A 27,868-nucleotide genomic window follows, 5' to 3' on the forward strand; every position below is an offset into this window, starting at 1 on the left:
TTGCTTCTCCACCCCTCCGCCGCACTTTCCTCTCTGTCTCTCTCTTCCCCTCCCGCAGCCAAGGCTCCATTGGAGCAAAGATGGCCCGGGCGCTGGGGATGGCTCTGTGGCCTCTGCCCCAGGCGCTAGAGTGGCTCTGGTCGCAATATGGCGACGCCCAGGATGGGCAGAGCATCGCCCCCTGGTGGGCAGAGCGTCGCCCCATGGTGGGCGTGCCGGGTGGATCCCGGTCGGGCGCATGCGGGAGTCTGTCTGACTGTCTCTCCCCGTTTCCAGCTTCAGAAAAATGAAGGAAAAAAAAAAAAAATTTGGCATACTGGTCTGACCTGTGGTGGCGCAGTGGATAAAGCGTCGACCTGGAAATGCTGAGGTCGCTGGTTCGAAACCCTGGGCTTGCCTGGTCAAGGCACATATGGGAGTTGATGCTTCCAGCTCCTCCTCCCATCTCTCTCTCTGTCTCTCTCTCCTCTCTCTCCCTCTCTGTCTCTCTCTCTCCTCTCTAAAAATGAATAAATAAATAAATAATTTAAAAAAAATTGGCATACTTGCAATTTAAAGTATTTTCTAAATTATCTGGGCTAGTTTGATTTAAACAGATACTCTTTGATTGACTATATATATATATACTCATAATACACATTTTGATAACGCATAAACAATTCAAAAAAATTAGCATCAGGCTAACCCCACCACCCAGAGATAACTTCTGCTAACATTTTGATGTATTTCTTAAAAATATAGTTATTTTTAAAAGCAGTTTTGGGTTCACAGCAAAATTGAATGGGAGCTACAGAGATACCCCAGGCCCCACTCATGCTTAGCTGCCCACATTATCAACATCCCCCACCAAAGTGGGGCATTTCTTACAACTGATGAACCTAGAGTGAGCTCACTGTCACTCAGAGTCCAGAATTGACGTGAAGGTTCACGTCAGGTGTGCTACAAGTCTGTGGGTTTGACAGATGGATAATGTCTGTATCTTCCATCCCAGTATCATACAGAGCGTTTCACTGCCCTAAAAATCCTCTGTGCTCTGCCTGTTCCTCCCTCCCTCCCTCCTCCCAACCCCTGGCAACCACAGATCTCTTTATCTGGGTTTAGTTTTCAGTCTCTTCCTTATGTATATGTGGGTATATTAATATTACAATAACACTGGGGCATATTCTATGCATGCAACTTTATTTTCTGTTTCATTTTCCTTTTAAACTTTTGAAACTGTATATCCTGGGAATTCTCAAACAAACCTAAAAAGAAGAGAAAACGACAGTGACGCTCCCTGTCCCCAACACCTGGCTTCCGTGATCATCAACATTTTTCCAGTTGTTTTCATTTGTCTCCCTCCACCACTTTTTTTTTTTTTTTTGGTTGAAATATCTTGAAACAAATCCAAAGCATCATGTCACTTCACTCACAATACTAAAATGTACGTATGTACATAGATGGCTGTTTTCATTTAGCGTGACATCATGAATATTTCTCCATGTTATTTACTATAGTTTGAAACATTTTTACCAATAGTCTAATATGGTCATTGCCTGCACCTATTACAAACCTTTGCTGCATTTCTGATTAATTCCTTGGGATACAGTTCTAGAAGTGATCAAACAGTAAGAAGTCTAAAAGAGACAAGAAACATCATCATGATTGTATCAATTTATATTCCAATCAGTGGGGTGTGGAAGGGCCTGTTTCTTTCTACCCTCACGGACTCTGGGTATTACCAGTTGTATTGGTCAAGGTCCCGTTGCAGATAACAGAATCCACTCCAAGTGGAAGCAGAAGATGTCCTACCAGGAATCATTAGAAGGTTTGGAAGAGCTGACTGAGCCCCTGGGAGTGGGTTACAGAGCCACACTGCAGAACTGGCTCACCGAAGGGGCTGCCCTGCCTCCATTGAGAAGCTGGGAATTAGAAAGTTGGATCCCTTTCCTAATTCGAAATGGAAGAATCAACAAGCTCCCATTAGTACTGTAATGTGTCAGTACACCCAGCAAAATTTTTTTTGAAAACTTGATGATCCCAGCATATATTAGCATTGTATGTTAAAGTAAAATAAATCACCATTTTTTTAGAAAAAAAATTCTACCTGAGAGTGATTGTCAATGAATACACATGTACAAGTTGTATCTCTCCCCTACCTCTATTTTAAATTGTTTTATTTATTCATTTTAGAGAGGAGAGGGAGAGACAGAGAGAGAGAAGGGGGGGAGGAGCTGGAAGCATCAACTCCCATATGTGCCTTGACTAGGCAAGCCGAGGGTTTCGAACCAGCAACCTCAGCATTTCCAGGTCGATGCTTTATCTACTGCGCCACCACAGGTCAGGCCCCTACCTCTATTTTTATCAATGGTTCTCTATTAAAATAGAGTCTTGCCCTGGCCAGATGGCTCAGTTGGTTGGAAGGTCGACCCAATGCACAAAGGTTGCAGGTTCAATCCCTGTTTGGGGCACATACAGGAGCAAATTGATGTTTCTGTCTCTCTATAATCAATAAATAAGTTTAAAAGATGATAACATAGAGTCTTTTGCAGGTTAAATATTAAATTTGTTAGATACTATAAAAAAAAAAGTTGTCATCACAATTGCAGGCTCTAGGTTCACAGAGCCTTTGTCATGAATCCTACTGTCAAAGTGGAGGCCTCTCAAGCCCCAGAAAACTGGAATTGGACCCTGGGTTCTCTACTTATAAATGCCGTGGAAACGCCAATGCCCCTGTGACCTCGCTCGCGAGCAGAGGCAGCAGAATGACAACTCGTGCCTCATCATATCAATTTTTATCGTCCAGATTTCAGATGGGTACCCTGCTGGAGTGACCACGCAGGATGGCCCGATGATAACTGCCTAACTGGGCAGGTCATGGCGGAAGTCATGTCCCAGGCCTACAGCTTCCTTAGCGAAGGCCAGTCTTCAGGGTAGGTGAGTTCTGTCCATTGTTCTTGTGTATCCAGGGTAACCCACCTTCAAAATGTCAGTCATTTTCTTTCCTAGACCCCTCAAAGGCCTCAGAGCATGAGATCACAGTGCCCCTCGTTGTCGCCGGGTCCCCACACACCACCACTGTGTGCTGCGAGTGTGTGTGAACTCTCCCCACCCATCTTTTCATCCAGTCCTTTACTTGCTCCCGCCTCCTTCGTCTTCGGCCCATGGATCTCACGAACCTTCCTTACGTTCCCTCTCTGATGCCCAGTGTATAGAATAGGCTGCAAGGCGGGCATTCTCTGCAGCATTTGTCTTCGTCCTTTGAGAGCTTGCTTGGGGTGTGTCCTCAACATTTTGGCTCACATAAACTCATAAAAGTTTTCTATAGGCTGGACAGTTTTCGTTGACACCTCAAAACCAACTCTGGGAGCAGGAGCTATATATATATGGCTCATTCTGTATCTTTCCTCTCCTGTGTCAACTTGGCCAGAAATGATGATGTCCACCCTTCTGGAGAAGCACTGCTTTGGACCTGATGGGTGGCATGTGAGAAGTGCAAGTTACCAGTATTCTCTCCACACCCTCTTGGTATCCTCTACCATTTAGGGGCACACCAGCTGCCTGGGGACTTTTTCTTCCAAAAGCCAGCACCTGCATCTCTCTGTTGAAGGGCTGCCCTCATGGTGCTGGTACTATTGCGCCTAAGGACACTAAAGGTCAGAGTGCTTGGGGCTTTGCAATTCCCCTGTGCCCACCAGGGTTAGGACAAGGACAGTACATGAAACATGTGAAAGCGAAAATAGGGACTGTCCACACACAAAAGGATGGAATAAGTCAAAAGGGCACGGGAACCCATTTGAAGGGGCTTCCATGGTCAAGTGTGAGAAAATTTGAGCAAGAAATTTAATATTAAGAGTAATGGAGGCCCTGGCCGGTTGGCTCAGCGGTAGAGCGTCGGCCTGGTGTGCAGGGGACCTGGGTTCGATTCCCGGCCAGGGCACATAGGAGAAGCGCCCATTTGCTTCTCCACCCACCCTCCTTCCGCTCTGTCTCTCTCTTCCCCTCCCGCAGCCAAGGCTCCATTGGAGCAAAGATGGCCCGGGCGCTGGGGATGGCTCCTTGGCCTCTGCCCCAGGCGCTCGAGTGGCTCTGGTCGCAACATTGCGATGCCCCGGAGGGGCAGAGCATCGCCCCCTGGTGGGCAGAGCTTCGCCCCTGGTGGGCGTGCCGGGTGGATCCCGGTCCAGCGCATGCGGGAGTCTGTCTGACTGTCTCTCCCCGTTTCCAGCTTCAGAAAAAATACAAAAAAAAAAAAAAAAAAGAGTAATGGATGACAGCCCCAGCTGGTGGCGCAGGGATAGGGTGCTGTCCTGGAGCTCTGAGGTCTCCAGTTTGATCCCAGGGTCACTGGCCTTAGCTGGGTATCGCTGGCTCAAGCCTGGGGTCACCAGCTCCATCCCAGGGCTACTGGCTCAATCCTGAGGGTGCCAACTTGACCCCAAGGTCACAGGTTCAAACCCTGATCGGGGCACATATGAGAATCAATCAATGGCACAACTAAGTGGAACAACAAGTTGATGTTTCTTTCTCTTCCTCTCTCGTAAAAAACAAACAAACAAACAACAACAAAATAAAACCCTGGCTGGATAGCTTAGTTGATTAGAGCATTGTCCTGAAGCACAGAGGTCGCCAGTTCAATCCCCAGTCAGGGCACAGACAGGGACAGATCAATATTCCTCTCTCTCTCTCTCTCTCTCTCTTTCTCTCCCTCTCTCTCCCTTTCCCTTTCTCTCTCACTAAAATCAATAAATTAAAACAATTTTTAAAAGTGTAATGAATTACCATTTATAGAATAAAATACAAATATCAAGAATCCATACTGAAATAATTACAGAGAAAAGGACAGATTCTTTTTAAACATTTTTTATTTTATTTTTTTATTTATTCATTTTAGAGAGGAAAGAGAGAGAGGAGAGAGAGACAGAGAGAGAGAGAGAGACAGACAGAGAGAGAGAGAAGGTGGGGAGGAGCTGGAAGCATCAACTCCCATATGTGCCTTGACCAGGCAAGCCCAGGGTTTCAAACCGGCGACCTCAGCATTTCCAGGTCGACGCTTTATCCACTGCACCACCACAGGTCAGGCAGAAGGACAGATTCTTTACAGTAGGATTCCAATGAGTAAATGACAATAGAACAACATTATTTTGCAAACATGATGGCAATACCTCTTGATAAGAGTCATGAACGGAAGCTAGAAGAAACGGGTAAAATACCATAACAAACGGGGTATTTCCCTTCGTCTCAAAGGTGAAGTAACCTGGCAGACATCACCATAGGCGAGAGATGGTACTGAACATCATCAGAAAGGGGACAAACAACAGCGTGTCCCTCCTGACAAGATTTACTGAGAAGGACACAGCATCGCTTCTGTGGTGTTCTTAACAAAGGTGCACGACTTGAATTTAACCACGAAGAAACCCCGAATAAAAGCTGTACTACATGATAACGAGCGAGATTGGCCTTTTACCACCGTCAAGGTCGTGGCAGACAGAGGACGGAGAAACTGTCCCAGATTATAGAAGGTGAAGGATACATGACAACTAAACGCGTATTCGTAGGACAGCTGGTGAGATTTGAATAAGGACAGAATTCCAGCGGCGAGTCTCAACCTCTTCCATCTCGTGGCACATAGAATCTAATTACTAAAACTCTGTGGCTCACCAAGAAATATACTTAAGAATATAGGTATAATTTAGATTCATTTACACTGCACACCTATTGTGTTGGCTGTTGTCATTTATTTATTTGACAATCTAAGAGAAAAAAGGTCGGTTCCCCTGACTAAATAGTCAGGTATTGCATGTTTTTAAAGTTCTTGCAGGCCCTGGCCGGTTGGCTCAGTAGAGCACTGGCCTGGCTTGTGGAAGTCCCGGGTTTGATTCCCAGTCAGAGCACACAGGAGAAGAGACTATCAGCTTCTCCATCCCTCCCCTCCCCCTGCTTCCTCCCCTTTCTATTTCAATCTCTCTCTCCCTCTCTCTCTCTGTCTCTCTCTCTTTCTCTTTCTTTCTCTTCCCTTCCAGCAGCCAGCCTGGTTTCCAGCATATTGACTCCAGGCGCTGAGGATGCCTCCAAACAGCTGGTTGTGAGGTGCCCCAGATGGCCAGAAGGGAGTCTGTCTTTTTATCTCCACACCTCTTACTTGGAAGGCAAGAAAAAAAATCTCGTGCATACCAGTTGAAAATTGCTGGATTAGACAACAGTGTTGTATAGTGTTAATTTTCTGGCTTTGATCATTGTATTGTGGTTATGTAAGATGTTAGCTTTTGAGGAATCTGGATGGACGAACTACAAAAATTCTTTGTTCTATTTTTGCAAGTTACTTAAATCTGCGGGGGAAAAGTCAGCCTTTGTACTCTGGGGTTGACTCACTCCAGCAGGCAAAACCCTCTTGGTAAGGTCCTGGTAAAACTTCTGCCCCCGGCTGCGTCTGGGTGTGCCGATTCCCAGGAGGGCAGGCCAAGCGCACTCCAGCTCTCCTTGCTCAGCCATCACAGACTTTTCTCGGTAAGAGCCAGGCAGCAGCCTGTGGACCCACCTCAACTCCTAAAACTGGAGGCTCAGGTCCAGTGTTCCAGAACTCTCTCACTACCCTTTGCTCCAGTCCATGCTAACCCCGGGGCTAGGGGAGCCTCCTGCTTTAAACTGAGCTAAAGGTAGGGACTAACTCGCACCTTTAAGCCAACAACTTTCAAAGAAATCTCTTCTCAGTGACTCTCCCGGTTGCTCTTCTCTAGTCTGGAGATGTGTGATGAGCTCTAGCACGGAGCACCGGTTAAGCTTCCTCCCAGTCAGAAATGTGTGGGTGGTATTCTTTGTTATCTGACTCCAAGCTGAACCCAGAGCCCTAGAAAATGGTTAAAAAGCCGATTAACATCCTGGAATACCTGCGACTGAAAACATCCTCAAGCAATTTTCCAATGAAAAAGCAATGACACTCCCTATCAACCCTTTGTTTTTGTTTTTTTTTTTTTGTATTTTTCTGAAGCTGGAAACGGGGAAAGACAGTCAGACAGACTCCGGCATGTGCCCAACCGGGATCCACCCGGCACGCCCACCAGAGGGCAATGCTCTGCCCACCAGGGGGCGATGCTCTGCCCCTCCGTGACCTCGCTCTGCTGAGACCAGAGCCACTCCAGCGCCTGGGGCAGAGGCCAAGGAGCCATCCCCAGCGCCCGGGCCATCTTTGCTCCAATGGAGCCTTGCTGTGGGAGGGGAAGAGAGAGACAGAGAGGAAGGAGAGGGGCAAGGGTGGAGAAGCAGATGGGTGCTTCTCCTGTGTGCCCTGGCCGGGAATTGAACCCGGGACTTCTGCACGCCAGGCCGACGCTCTACCACTGAACCAATGTTTTATTTTGCTTGAAGGCATTCCCAGGCACCTTTGTAAGACTTTGGTGCAAACATTCCTGGAGGCGAAGGAAGCTGGGCAGCTGCCCACCAGATGCCTCTTGATTAGAGAAGCTAGATGGTGAATTTCAGCCAGGCTGACATAAAACAGCATTGTATGTAAGAAAGCATCTTTGCAACCAAATAATTTACCTAAAACAGGAGAGAGAGTCTGTAAGATATGAAAATATACTCAAATGGATTGGTAACCTTGTATTCAAGTCAGAGCTATGTCTTGGTGTACTGTGTGCTTTGGGATAGAGCATTCTGTTACCCTATGCATTGCTACTGTCTGATGACAGATGAATCTTAATGACACTTCTTGAAAACCTTCAATGCCTATTTGGCCATCCATTGGGACGTTTAGCCTGACCTGTGGTGGCGCAGTGGATAAAGAATCGACCTAGAACGCTGAGGTCGCCAGTTCGAAACCCCAGGCTTGCCTGGTCAAGGCACAAACAGGAAACAACTACGAGTTGATGCTTCCTGCTCCTCTCTCTTTCTCTCTCTCTCTCCTCTCTCTAAAATGAATAAATAAAAATCTTTAAAATAAATAAATAAAGGTAAAACTTAAAAAAAAAAAAGAAATGTTTAATCTGGCATTTAAGGGCCTTTCACATTAGAGTTCTAATTTTGTTTAGTGTAACCTCAGGCAAAAGAATGACTTGCTGGTCCCCTACACGCCCTGTGTCTCCTTCATGTATTTGCTGACATCCTTTCCTTTGCTTAGAACATGGTCCCCCTCCATCAGTGCTGCAGGTGTCAGCTCAAATGCTGCCACCTCTGAAAAAAACTCTATGCTCATAATTTTTGAAGGTGGTGATTGGTATACAGGTGTTCATTAGAATATGCTTTCCATTCCTGTACATGCTTGAAAATCTCCATCACAAGATGTTTAACAAATGAAGAGATATGTAAAACCTAGAATTTAAAGAAATAGTTATATATGTTCATTCCATGGAATAGTATACAACTCCTAAACAGAAGGCAGTGGGCTTCTGCGTAATATCGTGGGAAGCATGAAAGTAGGATGGCAAGTTCAGAACAATTGCTATCCTCTAAATCTTTGTGTTCCCCACCCCCCAATTCATATATTGAAATCCTAACCCCCAAAGGTGGTGGTATTGGTAGGTGGGGCCTTTGGGAGGTGATGAGGTCATGAGGATGGAGCCCTCATGAATGGGATTAGTGCCCTTATAAAACAGATCCGATGCCCCTTCCCTCATTTGAGGATAGAACCCGAAGTATGCAAACCTGGAAGACAGCCTTTGCCTGACCATGTGGGCACCCTGCTCTTGGGACTCCGGACCTCCCAAACTGCGAGAAACATATTTATGTTGTGTATAAGCTACCCAGCCTGTGGTCTTCAGTTACAGCAGCCCAAAGACAATAATATAAACAATATGACCCTGTTTATGTAAACAATGAAAAGATGCATTTATGTGTGCATATATTTTTAAGTAAAAACCTGTCCTTTTCGTATACAAGTTCACTTCTTAGGATATATTTACGAAGCTACCTCAAGACATCCCTAAGGCTATATATACAAAGATATTGATTAGTCTGCACGTATATTGGAGCTGGAGAGCTGTCTCATCACCTCATAGGTTCAGTCACCTTACTCCTCTCCATCTGTATCCTTGACTGCAACGTGGGGATAGTCAATCTGCCACACACGATCTTAGTGGGTACCTACTGTAGATCTACAGTGCTTTATGTCACCCAGGCCTAGTTCTTGCCCTGTTCATACAGAAGAGGCAGACTCGGTGCCCAAAATGACATAAAGACTAGGGATTTCAACTTCGGAGTTGTTGCCTCAGAAAGAACATAGCTACAGAAACGGACTTGAGTAAGTCCGGCCAGCAGCGACATCCTTCCTTCCCAGCAAAGAAGAACCCTGTCTTCCACTGTCTCTGGCATTTGATGCTTTCACTTAGGGAAAGCAATGAGCTGCAAGCTCAGACCTTTAGGCAAGTCAGAAATACTGAAGTGGTTATGCCTGTCTGCCGGCCTGCGAGGCATGAGGCGGGGAGAAGGTGAATCGAGCGGCTTCCGGGGTGACGACCGGCTCGCTCTGCATGCCTGACGCAAAGGCTGCCGTCGCCATTTTGCAGGGTGGGCTGCGCAGGCTCTTGGCGGCGGGCCAGCGCGCCTGAGCAGGACGTGGAAAGCTTGGAAGGGGAGGGGGCGCGCACTACCAGGCGGAAGCACGCATGCGCTCCAGCAGCGGCGGCGGCGAAGGGGTGGGGTCCGCGTATGAGTGCGCGTGCTCGGTGGGAGCCCGCGAAGTACCTGGAGGAGGTGGGGGGCTCGGAAGGAAGGAGTGGGATTGAAGAGCGCTTGCGCGGGAGTGCTACCGAGCAGAAAGAGGGGCTCCCGAGCACGCGCGCGGCGACGGGACTTCGGGAGTTCTCGCGAGATCTTCAGGTACTATATATATGCGCAGGGAGCCCGCGTCCTTTCCCTGGTGCGATTCCGTCCTGCGTGTCTGTTCTGAGGAACAGGCAGTCATTCCTCTCCGTCCGCCTTCTCTGCCACCTAAGTGCGTGCTACCACCCCATGGAAGATTCGATGGACATGGACATGAGCCCTCTGAGGCCCCAGAACTATCTTTTCGGTGAGTACTGGCGGGCTGGAGCGCGGCCGAGCAGGGCCTGGCAGCTTTGGGGGAGGGGGCTGGATCCCGGCAGAGGCCTGCGCTGCGGGAGAAAGCGAGGCCGGCTGGAGGTCGGAGCGAGCGGAGAGCGAGCTGCCGACGCGCTGCGGCCTGAGGGATGGGGAGCCCGGAGGGCAGGGCGGGCGGCACGCAGGGATGGGAAGGGATGGGGCGGAGGGCCGGCCTGAAGCCCGGGGCGTGAGCCGCCCGAGGCCCAGAGTCTCAGCTGTCTTGGGAACGACTCGCCGAGGGCTCGGCGTTGTCCGGGGCACCCGGCGGAGCTCCAGTATTTTACTTTGTTTTCCAGTGGGTGGGGAGGTTCGGAGGCTTCTGGATCTAGGCCGGTGTCGGTGGTGCCGGGCCCCGGGTTGGTGCGGAAGGTCGTACGGGCTCGTGGTGGGTGGGAGCCGTAGGCCTTTCTCCTGGAGGGGAGGATGGAGGGAGCCTGGCGCTGCCCTCCCGGCCCCGGACGGCCCCTGTGCCTCGGCGGGTTCCGGGGGGAGGGGCGGCGCGGCCCGGCCCGGCCTCAGGCCGCAGGCGCTGGGAGCACGTGGTTGCAACGTGGTCGGGAGAGGAGGGGGTGTGGGGCTACATCCGGGGCTCGCTGACGTCTTAACACACCCGGGCCTGGGAATCTGGGGTTTCATCGGAGCCTTTGGGCGGGAAATGTTAGTGCAGGGGCTGGTAGCTACAGGATGGTGGAGGTCTTTGTTCAGGGCTTAACCTCTCTGAGTGCAGGCCCTTTATGGAGCCTCTTTTCAGTCTCGTCGCCGCAGGAGGTGGGATTACCCACTGGGAGATGCTCGGAGAAATGAAGTGACTAAGTGCGGGGAAGTCGAGATCAAGTCTAAACTACGATCCTTGCCTCCTGGGCTGGTGCATTGTCATTGTAAATGACTTACTTTGGAGAGGGGCACCTATGGTCGGCATTGGGCAAACAGCTTTTTATTTTTAAAGATGAGATATGTGTTGGGGTTCAATTTGGATCAACAAGACCTGGTACTGTTGTGGTACTATTCCAAGGTTTGGGGATCCCTCCCCTTCCAGGGCACAGTACATATCATACTAAGGAGAGACTTGATTAGGTTTTCAGTGAACTTCATTGCTGAAGCCATTTCTTTGTGTCAGTCATGCTTTAACTGCGAATTCTGCCGCAAATTTGTTTTGTATTTTATATACCACGCTGAGGTTTGCTAATTGAGCGATAACATTTAAGTATCTGTGCCAGTAACTGTTAGGTTGCAATTAAATGGAATCATTTAATTAAAGTTTTATTCTGATAGGATTTTAGAACAGATTTTGTCTAGTGATGGGATAGGTAACATGCACAGTACATTAAAGCTTTTATTCCTAGCCATTTTGAACAGTTGGGGGATTCTGATCAGTTTATATCAAAATATTTTTGTTTAACCCTTTCTATTGGAAAAAGTTTCAGTGCTTTTTTTTTCCTGTTAAGTTGCTTTTTCTTCATTTACAGGTTGTGAACTAAAGGCCGACAAAGATTATCACTTCAAGGTGGATAATGATGAAAATGAGCACCAATTATCCTTACGAACGGTACTTAAACTTTCCAATATAAACTACTCAGCCTTTCTCCATTTCAGCCTTAGTTCCTGTTTACATACCTGTTTTCTGTATACCTGTGATACAGAACTTGGCATCTTTACCATTCCTTTGGCAAATAATAAAAGTCCAGTCACACTACTGCTGAACTTTCAGTACCTGTGTACTTCAGTTGCCACATAAAGTTCCTTAGGGTAGTAATGACTCTGTCTTGTGCCCTACAGAGACTAGCTAGCCTACAGCCAACTGTTCAACTTGTATGTGGTCAGTAATGTTAGGTGAGCCGTACTGTAGGTGCCATAGATCAGTGGTCCCCAATCTTTTTTGGGCCACAGACCAGTTTAATGTCAGAAAATATATTCATGGACCTGCCTTTAGAGTGGGATGGATAAATGTAGCATGTGACCGCGACAAGTGTCAAGAGTGAGTCTTAGACGGATGTAACAGAGGGAATCTGGTCATTTTTTAAAACTAAAACATTGTTCAGACTTAAATATAAATGAAACGGAAATAATGTAAGTTATTTATTCTTTCTCTGCGGACCGGTACCAGTCCACAGCCCAGGGGGTGGGGACCACTGCCATAGATGATGACATGTACAACTACTGTCGTCAGGTGGTCCCCCCCAAGTATTATCAATTTTACGAGGGGGGGTGCGAGAAGGCATCAACTCATTAGGTGCTCAGTAGATGCTAGTTGTTCACTGATTGCTTGTTGCATGTGCCTTGGCCCAGCAAGCCCGGGATTTCCAGCTGGCGACCTCAGAGTTCCAGGTTGACGCTCTATGTGCTGTGCCATCACAGGCTGGCCATCAAATGTATTGTTACACATTTGTTCATGTTTACTGACTGAGAAGTTGATTGTCAAGGTCCCTTAAAACTTGAAAACAGCATTGTGTACAAATTAGTTTTCCATCAGTGGTAATAGTGAACAGTTTACATACACATATTAAACATAACTTTCGTGGTGGATTGTAAAATAGAGGAAACTTAAGTTGAATACTATTTTTCTGTTTTCAGGTCAGTTTAGGGGCTGGTGCAAAAGATGAATTGCACATTGTTGAAGCAGAGGCAATGAATTATGAAGGCAGTCCAATTAAAGTAACACTGGCAACTTTGAAAATGTCTGTACAGCCAACGGTAAGGGCTCTTACACTTTGGAGTTTATATCAAGGTCTAATTTTGTTGTTGTAGGGGAGGTGTCACTTGGGTCACACACCAGGAAAGGAGAGAGGGGAAATGTGGTTTGGTTCCTGTAGTTGCAGCTACATCTTCTGTTCATCTTGAACATGGTTGCTGCTTGTGTATCGGGGTGGGGGGGGGGGACGGGACGGATTCATTGGTTTATGGATTTGCCTGGTGTGCCTCTTAACACATTTGTAAGTTATGAGCAGGCTTAATAACATTTAACTTTTTATTTTCTTAACAATATTTAGTGATTTGAAAACTTCTCCTTTTTAGGTTTCCCTTGGTGGCTTTGAAATAACACCACCTGTGGTCTTACGGTTGAAGTGTGGTTCAGGACCTGTGCATATTAGTGGACAGCACTTAGTGGGTATGTTATTTTTGTGATGCTGTTTATTATCTTTTATGCCAGTAACTTTGTTCCTACTGGGTTGCTATCCTTATAGTAGGATCAAATGGGAGTATAGTAATTTTTATTAGTAATTTATAATGGAAAAGCCTGTTATTTTGTGTTCAAAACCTAGTAATAAGTGTTAGGCCCTACAATTCCTTGTTAAAAAATTTGCTGTTATTTTTTTACATAGTACAATCTCTCTTTAAATATTCTTTACTGTATAAATTGCCTTCCTGAGTTCTTGCTTGTCAGTTGAGTGTAGTAGCTAATGGAGGACTTTATTCTAGCTGTGGAGGAAGATGCAGAGTCAGAGGATGAGGACGAGGAGGACGTGAAACTCCTGAGCATATCTGGGAAGCGGCCTGCCCCTGGAAGCGGCGGCAAGGTCCCACAGGTACACGCGGCGTTTGGGACAGATACCTTCCTCTGGCCTGGACTTGGGTGTTTAGAATCAGTATTTGCTCAGAAGTTTTTTGTTCTCTTTTCCTTTTTAAAGAAAAAAGTAAAACTTGCTGCTGAGGATGAGGATGATGATGACGATGAGGATGATGATGACGATGACGAGTAAGTATGCACTTAGGAACGTGACATGGTTGTATGGAGGAGTTTTAAGGGAATAGTTGACCAAAATGTCCCTGTGGAATTGAGTGATAGCTTTGATTAAATAAAGGAAAACAGCGGTGTCACTTTAGGTTGAATGAGCTGAGTAAAGGATGCTGTTGGCTCTGAGTTTGGGAAATGCTGCGCAGTGCATTGCAGATTTTCAGGATTTCTCAAATTATCTGACTGAGCACCTTCTGAGGAAGGTAGTAGTGGATGCATTACTGCACGCTAACAAGTCTGGGTGTTACTAATTTTTTAGAGAGAAGGCAGAGAAAGAAGGGAGAGGAATGGGAAGCATGAGAACTTGTGTTTGCTGCTTGTATGAGCCTTGAGCAGGCAAACTTGGGGTTACAAATTGGCAGCCTCAGCATTTTTATTCACTGCACCAGCACAAGGTAAGGCCAGACTGTTTTTGCAAGAGAGGGACAGACAGAAAGGGAGAGAGATAAGCATCAACTCATAGTTGTGGTACCTTAATTAGTTAATTGATTGCTTTCTCACATGTGCCATTTTTAAAGTCTGGTATATTTTAAAGACAGGCTGTGGTAAATAGTTACGTGCACACTGTGCAATAAAATACTACTTGTAATTGGTCTTTCCTGTATGCAACAGTACCAGTAACTTTTAATATATTGTTGTTAATTGCCTGTCAACTCTGTCCCTGAGTTCCCAGATTGGTTCATATATATTTATTGAAAACATTTGTTTCTTCATTTGGCCAATACAAAAATTTAAGAAGTTTGATGTGAAAATGTGCACAACTTGGTTAGTATATTACAGTGAAGCAGGTGCTGTGGAGAGGGGACATGTGGAAGAGTTGGTTTCTCTGGTGAACACAGCCATTCTTCACACGTGTAAGGCTTCTAACATGACACCATCTTCCATTACCATTACCTACTAGTTTCATCTTCACACATCTATCCTAAAATTCATGAAGGGATCAAATCCCTGCAATATTCCTTGGACATGTCTGCCACCATATAAGTACAGCAATAACTTCTTGTCCATAATATTTATTTTTTACTCAGAAAGATCAGCTCTGCTCATGGTGTCTACTCAGTGAGCTCAAAGATACGTCCAAATTGAATTTGTGCTATTGAAAACATTTTAACTAGAAATGTAAGAAAGACTTGAGAACATGCATTAATTAATGATCAGCCCTGGAAGTTAGGTTTTCAGTAACCTCAACTGGCCACGCTGGTGGTTCTTTAAAAAAACCTTTGAGAATGATAATACAGGTAGAAAATAGGAAAAGGATGAAAGAGTTTAATACTTTAAAAATTCATGTCAAAGTTACAGACCCAGTATAGTATTTTTGACTGTTAGTACTTTGAGAACATTTGCCATTAGTAATAAAATATCAAGAGAGGAATGGAAGCGGATATAGGACAGAAATGAGAAATTTGGGTGATGATACACGGTGTCTACTTAGGCTTGAGTTTATTTAGTCTTTGGTAATCTCAATTTACCTTTGTGTAGGTTTACAGATGAATGTCTAGCACAGGGGTAGTCAACCTTTTTATACCTACCGTCCACTTTTGTATCTCTGTTAGTAAAATTTTCTAACCGCCCACCGGTTCCACAGTAATGGTGATTTATAAAGTAGGGAAGTAACTTTATAAAATTTATAAAGCAGTTACAGCAAGTTAAAAAGCATATAATAATAATTACTTACCAAGTACTTTATGTCGGATTTTCGCTAAGTTTGACAGAATAAATCTTTATAAAAACTGACTATAGTTAAATCTGTTTTATTTCTACTTTGGTTGCTTCACTACCGCCCACCATGAAAGCTGGAACGCCCACTAGTGGGCGGTAGGGACCAGGTTGACTACCACTGGTCTAGCAGTATAGTCATCCTTTCCAGGATGGCTTTAGAATAGGGCCTGTTTGGCATCTTGCTTCTGATTAGTGAGGGAGGAGTGAAAAGTATAAATATTAAAGTGGTTCAAATCAGTAAATTTTATATTCCATGCAAGAAGGGTAGTCAGATATGTGCATAGGGAGAGACAGTTAACAGAGGCCTTGAGGATAGCATGTCTTAGGAAATTCCACTGGTTAGGGGCAATGAGATATCAAGAGCCACCTCTTTGTTTTAGTTGAAATAGTGGAGATGATAAGCCATAGTCCCAGAAGACTTGGAACACACCAGATGGAAAGGGAAGTTGATGAGTTCTGTTTTGGGAATGGAAAGGCATGGTTTGGGGTTAGTTGACTGCTACTGATGTAAGCAAGAAAGGCTGAAGACCCATTTAAGTACATTAAAAGTTATCTCAATATTATGTGTGGTCTTCTCCATAAACAACCTTTTCTGTATTTTATTAGGGATAGCGATTTTGTAGAAATCACTGTCATCTTGTTCCAGGTAGGAAGAGGTGTGTAGGGATTGGTTTCCAAAGGCCAAAATTGTCTGTCACTGTTGAAAAAGACTTCAAGGACTGTAGACTTGCTCTGCAGTTAGCATAGCAAATTTGTACTCCAGTCTGGAATGATGGATGGTTCTTTGGTTGTCTGTCAGTGAAACTACTCCTGTTTTATTGAGACTAGTGTGGAAAAGAAACATGTTTGTGAAGTAATTAAAACAAACTAGTTTCACTCTTTGCTAATAGACTTCTGATTGGGTTTTTATTGATTTACCTGTTTTGGATATTTCACAATAAAAGGACTAGTTTCTTTCATTTACCACAGTATTTTTAAGATTCATCAATGTTGTAGTATTTACTAGTAATTGTATTTATAGTGCACTGTAACAATATTTTGTATATTTCAGAAACAAACCCATTAGATTTGCACATATTTTCTCCCATTCTGTGGCTTTCGTTCCACTATCTGGGTGGTGTCCTTTGCAGTTTTCAGTTTTCATGAAGTCCAGTGATTTTGTTGCTTGTGCTGTTGGTGTTGTGCCAAGGATACCACTGCCAAATCTTTTAAAAGTTTTATATAGCTTTAGTTCTTATATTTAGCTCTTTGACCCAATTTCATTCTTTTGTATGTAGATATCAAGTTGTCCAAAAACTATTTAAAATAACTTTTTAAAATTAATTTTTGGAGGGCGGGGAGAAAAATATTAATTTGTTGTTGCACTTATTTAATGCCTTCATTGGTTGATTTCTGTATGTGTCCTGACCGGGACTGAACCTGCAACCCTGGCATGTTGGCATGGTGCTCTATCCACTGTACAACTGCCTCGGGCCCACCACCATTTGTTAAGACTTCTTTCCCTTTGAATGATCTTGACATGCTTGAAAATAATTCCCTTGAATACAGGGGTGGGGCAAAAGTAGGTTTATAGTTGTGGGTACACAAAACAATTTATTTGTGTATCATTTACTTTTAATGTATTTTCATATGAACAGCTTTTGCCCCACCTGTATATGTGTGTATTCTGGACTCTTCAGTTCTGTTCTATTGATGTGTGTCTATTCCTAATGCCAGTAACACACTGTTGGTTTCTGTTGCTTTGTGTGGCCCCTCCAACTTTTGTTCTTTTTGAAGATCATTATTTGGCTACTTTGGTTTGCTTGAATTTTGATGATGATTTTGTAAAGCTAGCATTCTTTTAGGAATTGCATTGAATCTGTAAATCAACTTGGAGAGAGTTACCACCTTACTTTATATCTGTAAACATGGGGTGTTTTCTATTTAAATTTTCTTTCAACTACATTATCCCCAAATACTTAATTTTTTTAGTTCTAAAAAACATAACATTTACCATCTTACCGTTTTTAAGGGTATACCATGGTAGTGTAAACCAGGGTGGTTAACTCGTGGAGCAGCAGACCTGCCCCGGTCCGCGGACTGGCGGTTGAAAACCACTGCTGTAGACCATGTCCACATTGTTAACATCTCAAACTCTTCATCGAGTAGTGCTGAAAACATGCCCATTGATCAAAACTCCATTTACCCTCTTCCCAGCCCCTAGCAACCACAGTTCCGTTCAGTTATCTAGAATTTACGTTGAATTGTGGTATTCGTCTTTTTTAGTGACTGTCTTGTTTCACTAAGTATGATACCCTTAAGATTCCTCCAGGTACAGCATGTGGACATGTCCTTTAAGACTGAATATTTAATTCCATGTACATATGACATTTTCTTCATCCATTTAACCATTAATGGACATTCTGGTTGCTTCCACCTCTTGAGGATTTTGATCAGTGGCTCAGTAAGCATGAAGGATAAGTCTCTTCAAGATACTGCTTTTGATTCTTTGTCAATCCCCCAAAGTTTGGAAGTTCTTAATGTCTTGATTGACTAAATGTATAGATTCAATCAATTTCTAGGTAGGCTTTTATGTTTTTGAGTCAATTGAATTAGTAATAGTGACTTATTTCATTTGTAGTGATGATGATGATGATTTTGAGGATGAGGAAGCTGAAGAAAAAGCTCCAGTAAAGAAAGTAAGTAGGCTGGACAATGCTGCAAGATTGTCAGAAATAGCTTATCACAGAAAATCATGGAAATTTTTTGTAGTGAGTGAAAGCTGGCTTTGGAAGGGAATGATTGATGATCCTAGTAGTAGTAGTCAACCTGGTCCCTACCGCCCACTAGGGGGCGTTCCAGCTTTCATGGTGGGTGGTAGCAGAGCAACCAAAGTATAAATAAAAAGGTAGATTTCATTATAGTAAGTTGTTTTATAAAGATTTATTCTGCCAAACTTAGCGAAAATCCGACATAAAGAACTTGGTAAGTAATTATTAATATTATATGCTTTAACTTGCTGTAACTGCTTTATAATTTTTTTTTTTTTTTTGTATTTTTCCGAAGTTAGAAACAGGAGGCAGTCAGACAGACTCCCGCATGCGCCCCGACCGGGATCCACCCGGCATGCCCACCAGGGTGCGATGCTCTGCCCATCTGCGGTGTCGCTCTGCCGCAATCAGAGCCATCCCCAGCGCCCGGCCATCTTTGCTCCAATGGAGCCTCGGCTGCGGGAGGGGAATAGAGAGACAGAGGGGGAGGGGTGGAGAAGCAGATGGGCGCTTATCCTGTGTGTCCTGGCTGGGAATCGAACCCAGGACTCCCACACGTCAGGCCAATGCTCCACCACTGAGCCAACGGGCCAGGGCCTTTATAAATTTTATAAAGTTGTTACTTCCCTACTTTATAAATCACCATTACTGTGAAACCAGTGGGCGGTTAGAAAATTTTACTACTAACAGAGATACAAAAGTGGGCGGTAGGTATAAAAAGGTTGACTACCCCTGGTCTAGTACTTAAAATTGGTCCTCAGCAGGGCTGTCCTGAAAACTTTCCTAATAGTGGGGATGACTTAGGTTCTTTTTTTTTTTTTTTTTTTTTTCATTTTTCTGAAGCTGGAAACAGGGAGAGACAGTCAGACAGACTCCCGCATGCGCCCGACCGGGATCCACCCGGCACGCCCACCAGGGGGCGACGCTCTGCCCATCCTGGGCGTCGCCATGTTGTGACCAGAGCCACTCTAGCGCCTGAGGCAGCGGCCACAGAGCCATCCCCAGCGTCCGGGCCATCTTTGCTCCAATGGAGCCTTGGCTGCGGGAGGGGAAGAGAGAGACAGAGAGGAAAGCGCGGCGGAGGGGTGGAGAAGCAAATGGGCGCTTCTCCTGTGTGCCCTGGCCGGGAATTGAACCCGGGTCCTCCGCACGCTAGGCCGACGCTCTACCGCTGAGCCAACCGGCCAGGGCAACTTAGGTTCTTGAATCATGTGGCTTTCTCATTGTTAGCTCTCTTTTGCAACTTTCTGTCAAAATGATTGTTTCTTAGCTGGATTGCTGCTTTTCTTACATGGTTTGGGGCAGTTTTATGTACACTGGTATGTCGATATGCATTGATTAAGGTTAATTTTTAATTACAGTCTATACGAGATACTCCAGCCAAAAATGCACAAAAATCAAACCAGAATGGAAAAGACTCAAAACCAACACCAAGATCAAAAGTAAGTGGTCACATACAATACAAGGCTTCATTGAATTCGGGAACCTAAAGGTTCTTCTGTGGAAGAATGTGAGCTGTCTGAAATTTGATAGGCCTTTGGAGAACAACTGTAATTGGTGTCTTTAAAGAGCTAAAGTGTGCTTGTTGGTGGTCATTGTCATATAAATCTAGTTCTCTCCTGTAAGGGATCCTGCTTGTTGAAAGGTAAATTTATTGCATGGTGCAGTTTCTCAACCCTTGCTGCATTATTAGTGTCAAGTAAGGAGCTTAAAAGAATACCTGGGCTCAGAGGTTATTTAAATACTCTGGGATGAGCCCCATGCATCAAGCTGCATTGACTTTGCTTCGTTCGTAGGGGCCTTCTGGTTTCATTTTTGATGATGTCCTTTAAGTGTAGAACTGACTAGTATTGAATATAAATGCTGGCTCCAAATACTCCTATTCCTTTGTTAAGGAATGACTTAAAAAGTTGTGCAGACATGCATTCATTTGTAGTAGCAACTTGATTCTGGTTTTTGACTAGTTTTTACAAGGAAGGATTGTGAGAATGACTGCTGAGAACCTGTAGGCAGGGTGGGTCTTAATTAGGAGCTGGATCTGAAAATCTTTTGAAATTTAACTTTTTTCTAGGGTCAGGAATCCTTCAAAAAACAGGAAAGAACTCCTAAAACACCGAAAGGACCTAGTTCTGTAGAAGACATTAAAGCAAAAATGCAAGCAAGTATAGAAAAAGTGAGTAAAATTATCTTTAAGAAACTAAATAGGTTTATTTACATCTTCAAATTATACCTTTCTTGGGGGCTTGGAATAGCACTGTTCTTTTTTTAAATTCCTTAATATAAGATAAATAACACTTCCCTTTGGCTGATCTTTTGGTGTAAGATGCTACAGAACCAGCAGAGGGCGTATGAGTCATGAAATGGAAATAGTTGGAAAAATTAGAGACTCAGTCTTTGGGAGAAGAGAATTGGCTCCTGCTCTGCTACTCACTTGCCTGTGGGGCTAAACTTAACTTCAGTGAACTCTGGACTTGGAGATTTACTGATTTAAATATCTTAAATATTTTGAAGCCCGTTTGAGAGAAGCGTGAATTCCTGAATAATTACTGTTAGAGCCTGGTGGTTGAGTGTGCATGTGGGTGGGGAGGAAGAGCTGCTGATTCCTCTCTCCGTGCGTTCCTGGGTTCTATGTGGCTTCACGTTGCGCTTCACGTTGCCCTTCCTAATGCACTGACCAGTCAGTCGGGAAAACGGCATTTTAGACCCAGAATGTGTTTCTTGACTTTGCTTTAGTACTACTGTAACCCTTTTTGCCCTCCTTGTATTGCTGCTTTACTTTTATCCCTTGCATACAGTGCTAAATGACCTTTTAGATACCCTCCCCCACATTTTAATACGGTCCTATCTCCTTGGTTTGATTGCAGGCATTGAACAATCCTGGTCACTACTGGTAAATTAAGCCCAAAGATGGGGAAAGAGGAAAAGGAGAGACAAATATAGTCCATACTGAGTATCATCAGCAACCCAGACTGAAGTCTTCTATTTAATCTCAGTCCCCTTTCCTGACTTCCCACGCACCCATGCCCCTTCCAGGCTGGAAGGGATCTCACCCTTAATCTCCTAAAGCACTCTCTTGATTTCTGTGATTCAGTGCACTTTTCTTTCCACTTGTTCATTTGCCTCACCTCTTTAATCATGTTTTCTATACCTTTGTATCTCCCTAGCTGCTCAATAAACACTTGAATGAATCAAATAAGAATGTATGTGACAATAATTTAAGAATGGAAATAACAGGTTTTTTTTCTAGGTAATAGAGGCAATTAAGTATCATATACCATACCTGACCCCTAACCTATTTCATGCCATGGTCCCTTTGTCATTCCTGAAGCCTTGACCTTTTAAACTATATGTACAGATTCAACTTAAAAGGAAAATTAAAAAATAGTTCAACATAGAAATAAAAGTATATATTATTATATTTAATAATCCAAAGTAGTGGTAAATATAAACATTGCATAATTGCAATGCTTTAAAAATGATTTGGTGCTAATGCTATTATGGTTTCTTGCTTATGCAAGAAAATGCAGTGACATTGGTTCCCCTTATTATAATATACCCCTGAATTGACCTGCAGGTTACTGTTGTGCTGGACTTAGGATCTCAGTATGTCTGAAGTGACCTAACAGTCTTGGTCATATGTCTATGTGGTTCTTAAAAGGGGTGTGGGTTTATTTGATTCTGGGTGGGTCAGAGTGGTGGTAAACTGACTTGGGAGACAAGACAGTAGGCGGTCAGGTGACATTGGAGTGCCTGAAGACTCAAGAGTTGCTTATACTTTGTATTTGTAGAAAGGCTGGAGAGAGTTGGGACTGACAGGCCCACTGGGGAGTGCAGACACCAGGATGCTCTGCAGGTCCTAGGGCCTAATATCGAGTTGCTCACTAGGGCTATCCGGGCCTGCCTGATAAAGGTGCATGCAGTATTTTTTAGAGACTTTAGGAACAAGATGTGAACTGATGATTCATGTAACAGCATGCAAATTTCATATCTTACAAATAGTGCTTATCTACTTACCCTTAATAATGCTTATCTACTTACCCTTAATAATGCTTTTATCTCAATAGGGTGGTTCTCTTCCTAAAGTGGAAGCCAAGTTCATCAATTACGTAAAGAATTGCTTCCGGATGACTGACCAGGAGGTAACTAAGTTTTCTGAAGATGTGACATAATCCTAATTTTTAAATTGTGATTTACTATGATTCTAGTCTCTTGAAGTGTTGGCTTCTTATAAAAGGCTCCTAACCACAGACAATACTTCAGATTAAATACATGGAAATACTTTAAGACTTTAGTTGGCAGAAGCTGAGAAGATAAATTTTTTAGTATATTTCCCAGCTTTTATATAGTTGGTAAATTACCCCTCGGCTCCTGTACTCGGTCTTACTCTTGGTGCTGTGTTGGCGGAGGAAGTGCACTGCGGTTTCAGTGCTGCTCCGTTTGGCTGCTTGGAGCAGTCTGGTCTTCGCTTTCTGGTGAGCTGGCAGAGGGAGACCATTTTCTCCATAGATTTTATGGGAAGCACATTTTACTGAAATGAACCTAACGTGTAAAATCTGGAAGCAAGAAACCAAATTGTAGTAAAAGCTCAATATTTAAGCTTGAGTCAACTCTTAAGATTTTTCTCTTTCTTGCATGTGAAGATATTCTGTCAAGAGAAAATTTATGTATGAATTTTTGTTATCTTGTATACAATTATAGGCTGTAAAGGAAAATGTAAAAGCAGTTATGTAAGGTGTCGTGTATACCAGCTCTATTCTCTGGCTTGTTTCTGTTGGGGTTCCCTAAGTCTTTAGAATTTTATTTATTTTTTTTACAGAGACAGAGAGAGGGATAGATAGGGACAGACAGGAACAGATGAGAAGCATCAATCATCAATTTTTCGTTGCGACACCTTAGTTGTTCATCGATTGCTTTCTCATATGTGCCTTGACCATGGGGCCTACAGCAGACCGAGTAACCCCTTGCTCGAGCCAGTGACCTTGGTTCCAAGCTGGTGAGATTTGCTCAAACTAGATGAGCCCGCGCTCAAGCTGGTGACCTCGGGGTCTTGAACCTGGGTCCTCCACATCCCAGTCCAATGCTCTATCCACTGCGCCACTGCCTGGTCAGGCAAGTCTTCAGAATTTTAATTAAGGAAATAAATTTGCCAATTAGAGCAGTTTTTCTGCCACAGTATTTAGTATTTAAGTCATTTAAATGACAACACTTTTTCTCTGGTGTGAAACCATTTCAGTGGTTCAATCCTGTACAGTTGGTTGTGAGTTCAGCCTTGATTGACTTAGTGGCTAAGAGATGATCAAGTTTTATCTTTTTCACTCTTGGTTATTACTGTTTGTGTTTGTATTTGAGCCCCAAAATGTAACTGTAAATTCTGAATTCTTTTGAATAGTTGGCATTTATTAAACATTTTGAAGCTATAATATGCAGTTGTTAATAAATGTTGAAAATGGTTGGAAATCAGATATAAACCAGCATGTACTAACAGGTAAGTATAAGGGATAATGTGACTTCTTTAACCTGTACCCAAAGTGGCAAACTAAAATTTTTTTTGAGAGGAAGTGAGAGAGCTAAACACAACTCGTAGTTGTGTCACTTTAGTTGTTGACCGATTGCCTCTCATGTGCCTTGGCCAGGAGGGTCAGGCCAAGCCAGTGACCCCGTCAAGCCAGCGACCTTAGGCTCATGTCAGTGATCCTGCACTCAAGCTGGCAATTTTGGGATTTTGAACCGGGGACCTCTGTCTCTGGTCAGTGCTCTATCCTCTGAGCCACCATTGGTCAGGCAAAAACAAAGTTTTTCATTAAGAAAAATTCAGGTAAAGGCAAAAAGTAATGAAAATTGCAAGGGCCTTCAACATAGTAAGTACATCAGTCTTGCAGCTAAAATGACTGAATTCACTGCTAACAAGTATTTTCTGACTTCAAACTGAAAGTATGAAGTGCCAGGATGAAATTTCTGGAATAGTAAAAAATGTAATAGCTCAGTTTACTACTAGAGATTATCAAAACTGAATGTGTCACGTTTTTATGGCATAGCTACAGATGCAAGTAATCACTATAAAAGTTTTCCCATTGCTTGTGCAGTTTTTCTCGTGAAAAAGTGTTGCTTATGAGGATTTGGCTAGTAAAATTCCTTCCAGATGGACTAAAACAGCAATTTTCTGTGAACTCTTGATTTAAGAGTTGAAAGGAATTACACTTTTTTTTTTTTGGGTGGAGGGACTAACAGATAAAAATTTTGGTGAATGTGTAAGAGTGCAAACTATTGATTCAGAAGTTGACACAAAGTCCAAGTGGTTCTGTAGAATGAGTGTTGCTGTCCTGGTCTGTTTCATGAGGACCGGGCAGGCGGCCTCTGGTGCCTTCTCACTTCGGAGCGTCACGAAATCATTCTCTTTTGCGTTTTCCAGATGAGCGCACTCCTTGAAGGTGCGCCATTGCTTTAAAGGACTACTGAATCCTGGAGTTGACAAAAACATAAGACTGCTCCTTAAAAAGAAAATGTTATTTATGAATAGAAAAAGAAATGTCAACTTGAAGTAGATTTTTATCACTTGGAAGAATTTGATTTTTACATGGTTGTTACTGAAGACCAGCACGAGAGCAAGTACAGGGTGGGAAGTGCAGGTTTACAGCCGTTCGGATGGGGAAGTCAGTGAGGAAATAGTAGAGTAACTTTTGTTACACTGAAAACTGTTAAGCCTACTTTTGTCCCACCCTGTAGAATCATCTGTGTTGAAGGACATAGAAATTGACAGTGATAACCTTTATCTTTTTATAATTATTTCTTGGTAAGTAGGCAACATTTTAAGTAATTAGGAGATTTCAAGGATGAAACAGCAAGTTAGGTCATGGAAAAATGTTAAGTGGTTTAACCAGATAAGAGAACTGTTAATACTGCGTACCAACTCACAATGCTTATGCTGAGCACGCTCTCGTTAATGGATGTTACTGGATGAAATGGAACAATTTAGATGTGCCCTCTGTAAGAACTATAGTATGTTCAAGTGTAAACAACACTAAGGAATTTTATAAAGAAGTTGTGTAAGGCCAGGAACTGTTGTGATTAATCCCACATCTTCAGGGAAATATATAAAAGATGTTGTTTTAAATAATTTTTAAAGTATGTGTCCTGTGTACACAATGCATAGGCTTAGAACTAAATATGTTTAACTGTGTCATCTATTTATTTGCTAAATCTGGTGGCCCTAAAGCATAAGACATTGAGGCAATCCTGTCCCAACTAGTCTCTGCCTTGACTCTTGATTTCTTTAACTAAAGATGCCTAAGCTACTAAATGTATATTATTACTATAATTAACTTTGCCTACAAAGAATCATGTAATTTTTATGTATGAATTGATGTACTTGATATTATGTCCCAGTATAAAATTTGTTTTTTGGAATTCTTAATTATTGAGAGTGAACCGTTTTGGTGGTAAACTGAAAAAAAGATATGTTGAGCTGTACAAAGAGTCGTGGTTTAATTTATTGGTTGTCTGTGAAGTGCTGTGGTTCTTTAACCACATTTCTTTTTTTTTTCCAGGCTATTCAAGATCTCTGGCAGTGGAGGAAGTCTCTTTAAGAAAATAGTTTAAACAGTTTGTTAAAATTTTCCGTCTTATTTCATTTCTGTAACAGTTGATATCTGGCTGTCCTTTTTATAATGCAGAGTGAGAACTTTCCCTACCGTGTCTGATAAACGTTGTCCAGGTTCCATTGCCAAGAATGTGTTGTCCAAAATGCCTGTTTAGTTTTTAAAGATGGAACTCCACCCTTTGCTTGGTGTTAAGTATGTATGGAATGTTATGATAGGACATAGTAGTAGTGGTGGTCAGACAGATGGAAATGGTGGGGAGACAGAAATATACATGTGAAATAAACTCAGTATTTTAATAAAGTAGCACTGCTTCTATTATTTATTCTCTATACTTTGTCAAAAGTACATGTACATAATTGTCAAATGGTGTATCCTAAAATCTCAAGAGAAATAGTTCCTGCCCTATTATACTATCCCTCCACTAGTTAGGCTTCTCGCAATTAACCAACCTTTTTTTTTTTAATTAAGAGGTGGGAAAGCAGTGATAAACTCCATGTGCCCTGACCAGGATTCACCCACTAAGCCCCTGCCAGGTGATGCTCTGCCCGACTGGGCCGCAGCTCCATTGCTTGGAAACCGAGCAATTTTAGCTCCTGAGGCCAAAGCCATGGAGCCGTCCTCCGCACCCAGGCCAATTTTGCTGGAACCACTTGAGCCTTCACTGCTAGAGGGGAAGAGAGAGATGGAGGGGGGAGAAGCAGATGGGCACTTCTCCTGTGTTCCATGACGGGAGTTGAACCCGGACTTCCACATGCTGGGCGGACGCTCTACCACTGAGCCAACCGTCCTGGGCCCCAATCTTTAATTGTGAGGATTTAGTGCTTATACCTTCTTACCTCCTAATAATGATTATAGCCATGCTAATGTGTTTCCACGTGTTCCATCAGACACCTATCCGTCTATCCTCAAAGGAAACCTGGCATATTAAAGCAGCCTGCCATGTCCTTTCTCCACCAGAACAGAGGATGGTCTCGAACTTTCAGTCCTGTGTGCCCCCCCCCCCCCCCCCCCCCCCGGTCCCTGGGAGGAAAGTTAATTTATCATGTGGTTACATGAGGGGTTTCAGGGGTGCTGACCCTTGGTCTGTTTTACATGATTCAGTTGCCTGATGGTTGGAAATTAGAGTCCTAATTGCTCGTGTTTTGCTGTGGTATGTTCTCTAGTAGTTTCTTAATATGAGCCAAGTATCCTGAGTCTTTGAATATATGAAAAACATTTTTTTACTTTTGCCATAAAATTCAAGGCTACCTTATAAGCCAAGTCTAGAATTTTTCAGTTGTGTACTTTCTTTGGCCTAGTGTTTTGCCATTTTCATGTATTTTTGTATATGATTTTTTGAGAGGTAATTAAGGTAGTTTTATTGCAAGTGTTCTGAGATTTTATGATGCGTGTTAGTCTTGTCCTGATCCTTGGCTAGACTGGTTCTGTTCTCCAGAGACTTCTAATTTGGGGCCATTTTCTTGGGAGGACTTCAGTCTCCTGCTTTTAACTCCCGTTCATTCTTAGGTCTTCTGTTTGATTCTCTTAGATGTTTCCTCATTCCTTTTTAAACTTCAGGAGAGAGACTTTATTTTTCTATCTTCAAATTTGTGTTGCTTTAATTTTTTAACTTCCAAATGCTCTTTCTTGGTTCTTAGGGGGGTGTAGAGTCAAGTCTGAAGAAACTTCTCTCTTCCTGTGCACTTGACTTCGTTATTTCTTCACCTTCTCTGCCTCTTTATTTTTATCTTATGTTGATTAGGAAGAGGGCACTTGTCAACTGGGCTATGTAGTTGCAGATCTATTTTGATGTGGTCTGCAGACATTAGCCTTTTAATCTACAAGGCAGTTTTTCAGAGTAACCTCGTGGAGGGCGGGGAAAGGCTGGCGTGGGAATCCGTAGTCTCATCCCAGTTACCAGGGGTCTGGTGCCCCGTCCATCATTACTGCAGGTTGTAGTTCTCTTCGCTGATGGTTCCGTTCCCTCCAGGACAGTGTCCTTACAGCTTCTCTACACCTTTATTTTAATGAAGGGTCAGCAGGAGAAGGTTCACAGT

The 27,868-nt window shown here is 43.4% G+C and overlaps 1 protein-coding gene across 2 annotated transcripts; it reads left to right on the forward strand.

The window, feature by feature from the left end:
- The first annotated feature begins 9,795 nt into the window (after positions 1–9,795).
- Positions 9,796–26,135, forward strand: NPM1 (nucleophosmin 1). Of its 2 annotated transcripts, XM_066342010.1 has the most exons (11): positions 9,796–9,982; positions 11,499–11,578; positions 12,604–12,723; positions 13,045–13,138; positions 13,450–13,556; positions 13,659–13,726; positions 18,105–18,162; positions 19,596–19,676; positions 20,306–20,407; positions 22,299–22,373; positions 25,779–26,135. In XM_066342010.1, exons 1-11 carry the CDS (start codon positions 9,925–9,927, stop codon positions 25,815–25,817), a joined length of 882 nt encoding a protein of 293 aa, XP_066198107.1. In that variant the 5' UTR covers positions 9,796–9,924; the 3' UTR covers positions 25,818–26,135. The 2 variants fall into 2 exon arrangements, with proteins under 2 accessions (XP_066198107.1, XP_066198108.1); XM_066342011.1 differs by lacking the exons at positions 22,299–22,373; positions 25,779–26,135 and adding an exon at positions 21,099–21,552.
- The last annotated feature ends 1,733 nt before the right edge of the window (positions 26,136–27,868 follow it).

This window comes from Saccopteryx leptura, chromosome 6, assembly GCF_036850995.1.
Source record: "Saccopteryx leptura isolate mSacLep1 chromosome 6, mSacLep1_pri_phased_curated, whole genome shotgun sequence".
NCBI lineage: Eukaryota > Metazoa > Chordata > Mammalia > Chiroptera > Emballonuridae > Saccopteryx > Saccopteryx leptura.

What these genes read in the sequence shown, in the direction of transcription:
- NPM1 (XM_066342010.1), top strand. Translation starts at nt 9,925, where the DNA reads ATGGAAGATTCGATGGACATGGACATGAGCCCTCTGAGGCCCCAGAAC. An exon ending in AAATGTCTGTACAGCCAACG is followed by an intron (nt 12,724 to 13,044) that starts GTAAGGGCTCTT and finishes TCTCCTTTTTAG; the next exon opens with GTTTCCCTTGGTGGCTTTGA. An exon ending in AAAAAGCTCCAGTAAAGAAA is followed by an intron (nt 18,163 to 19,595) that starts GTAAGTAGGCTG and finishes TTTTAATTACAG; the next exon opens with TCTATACGAGATACTCCAGC.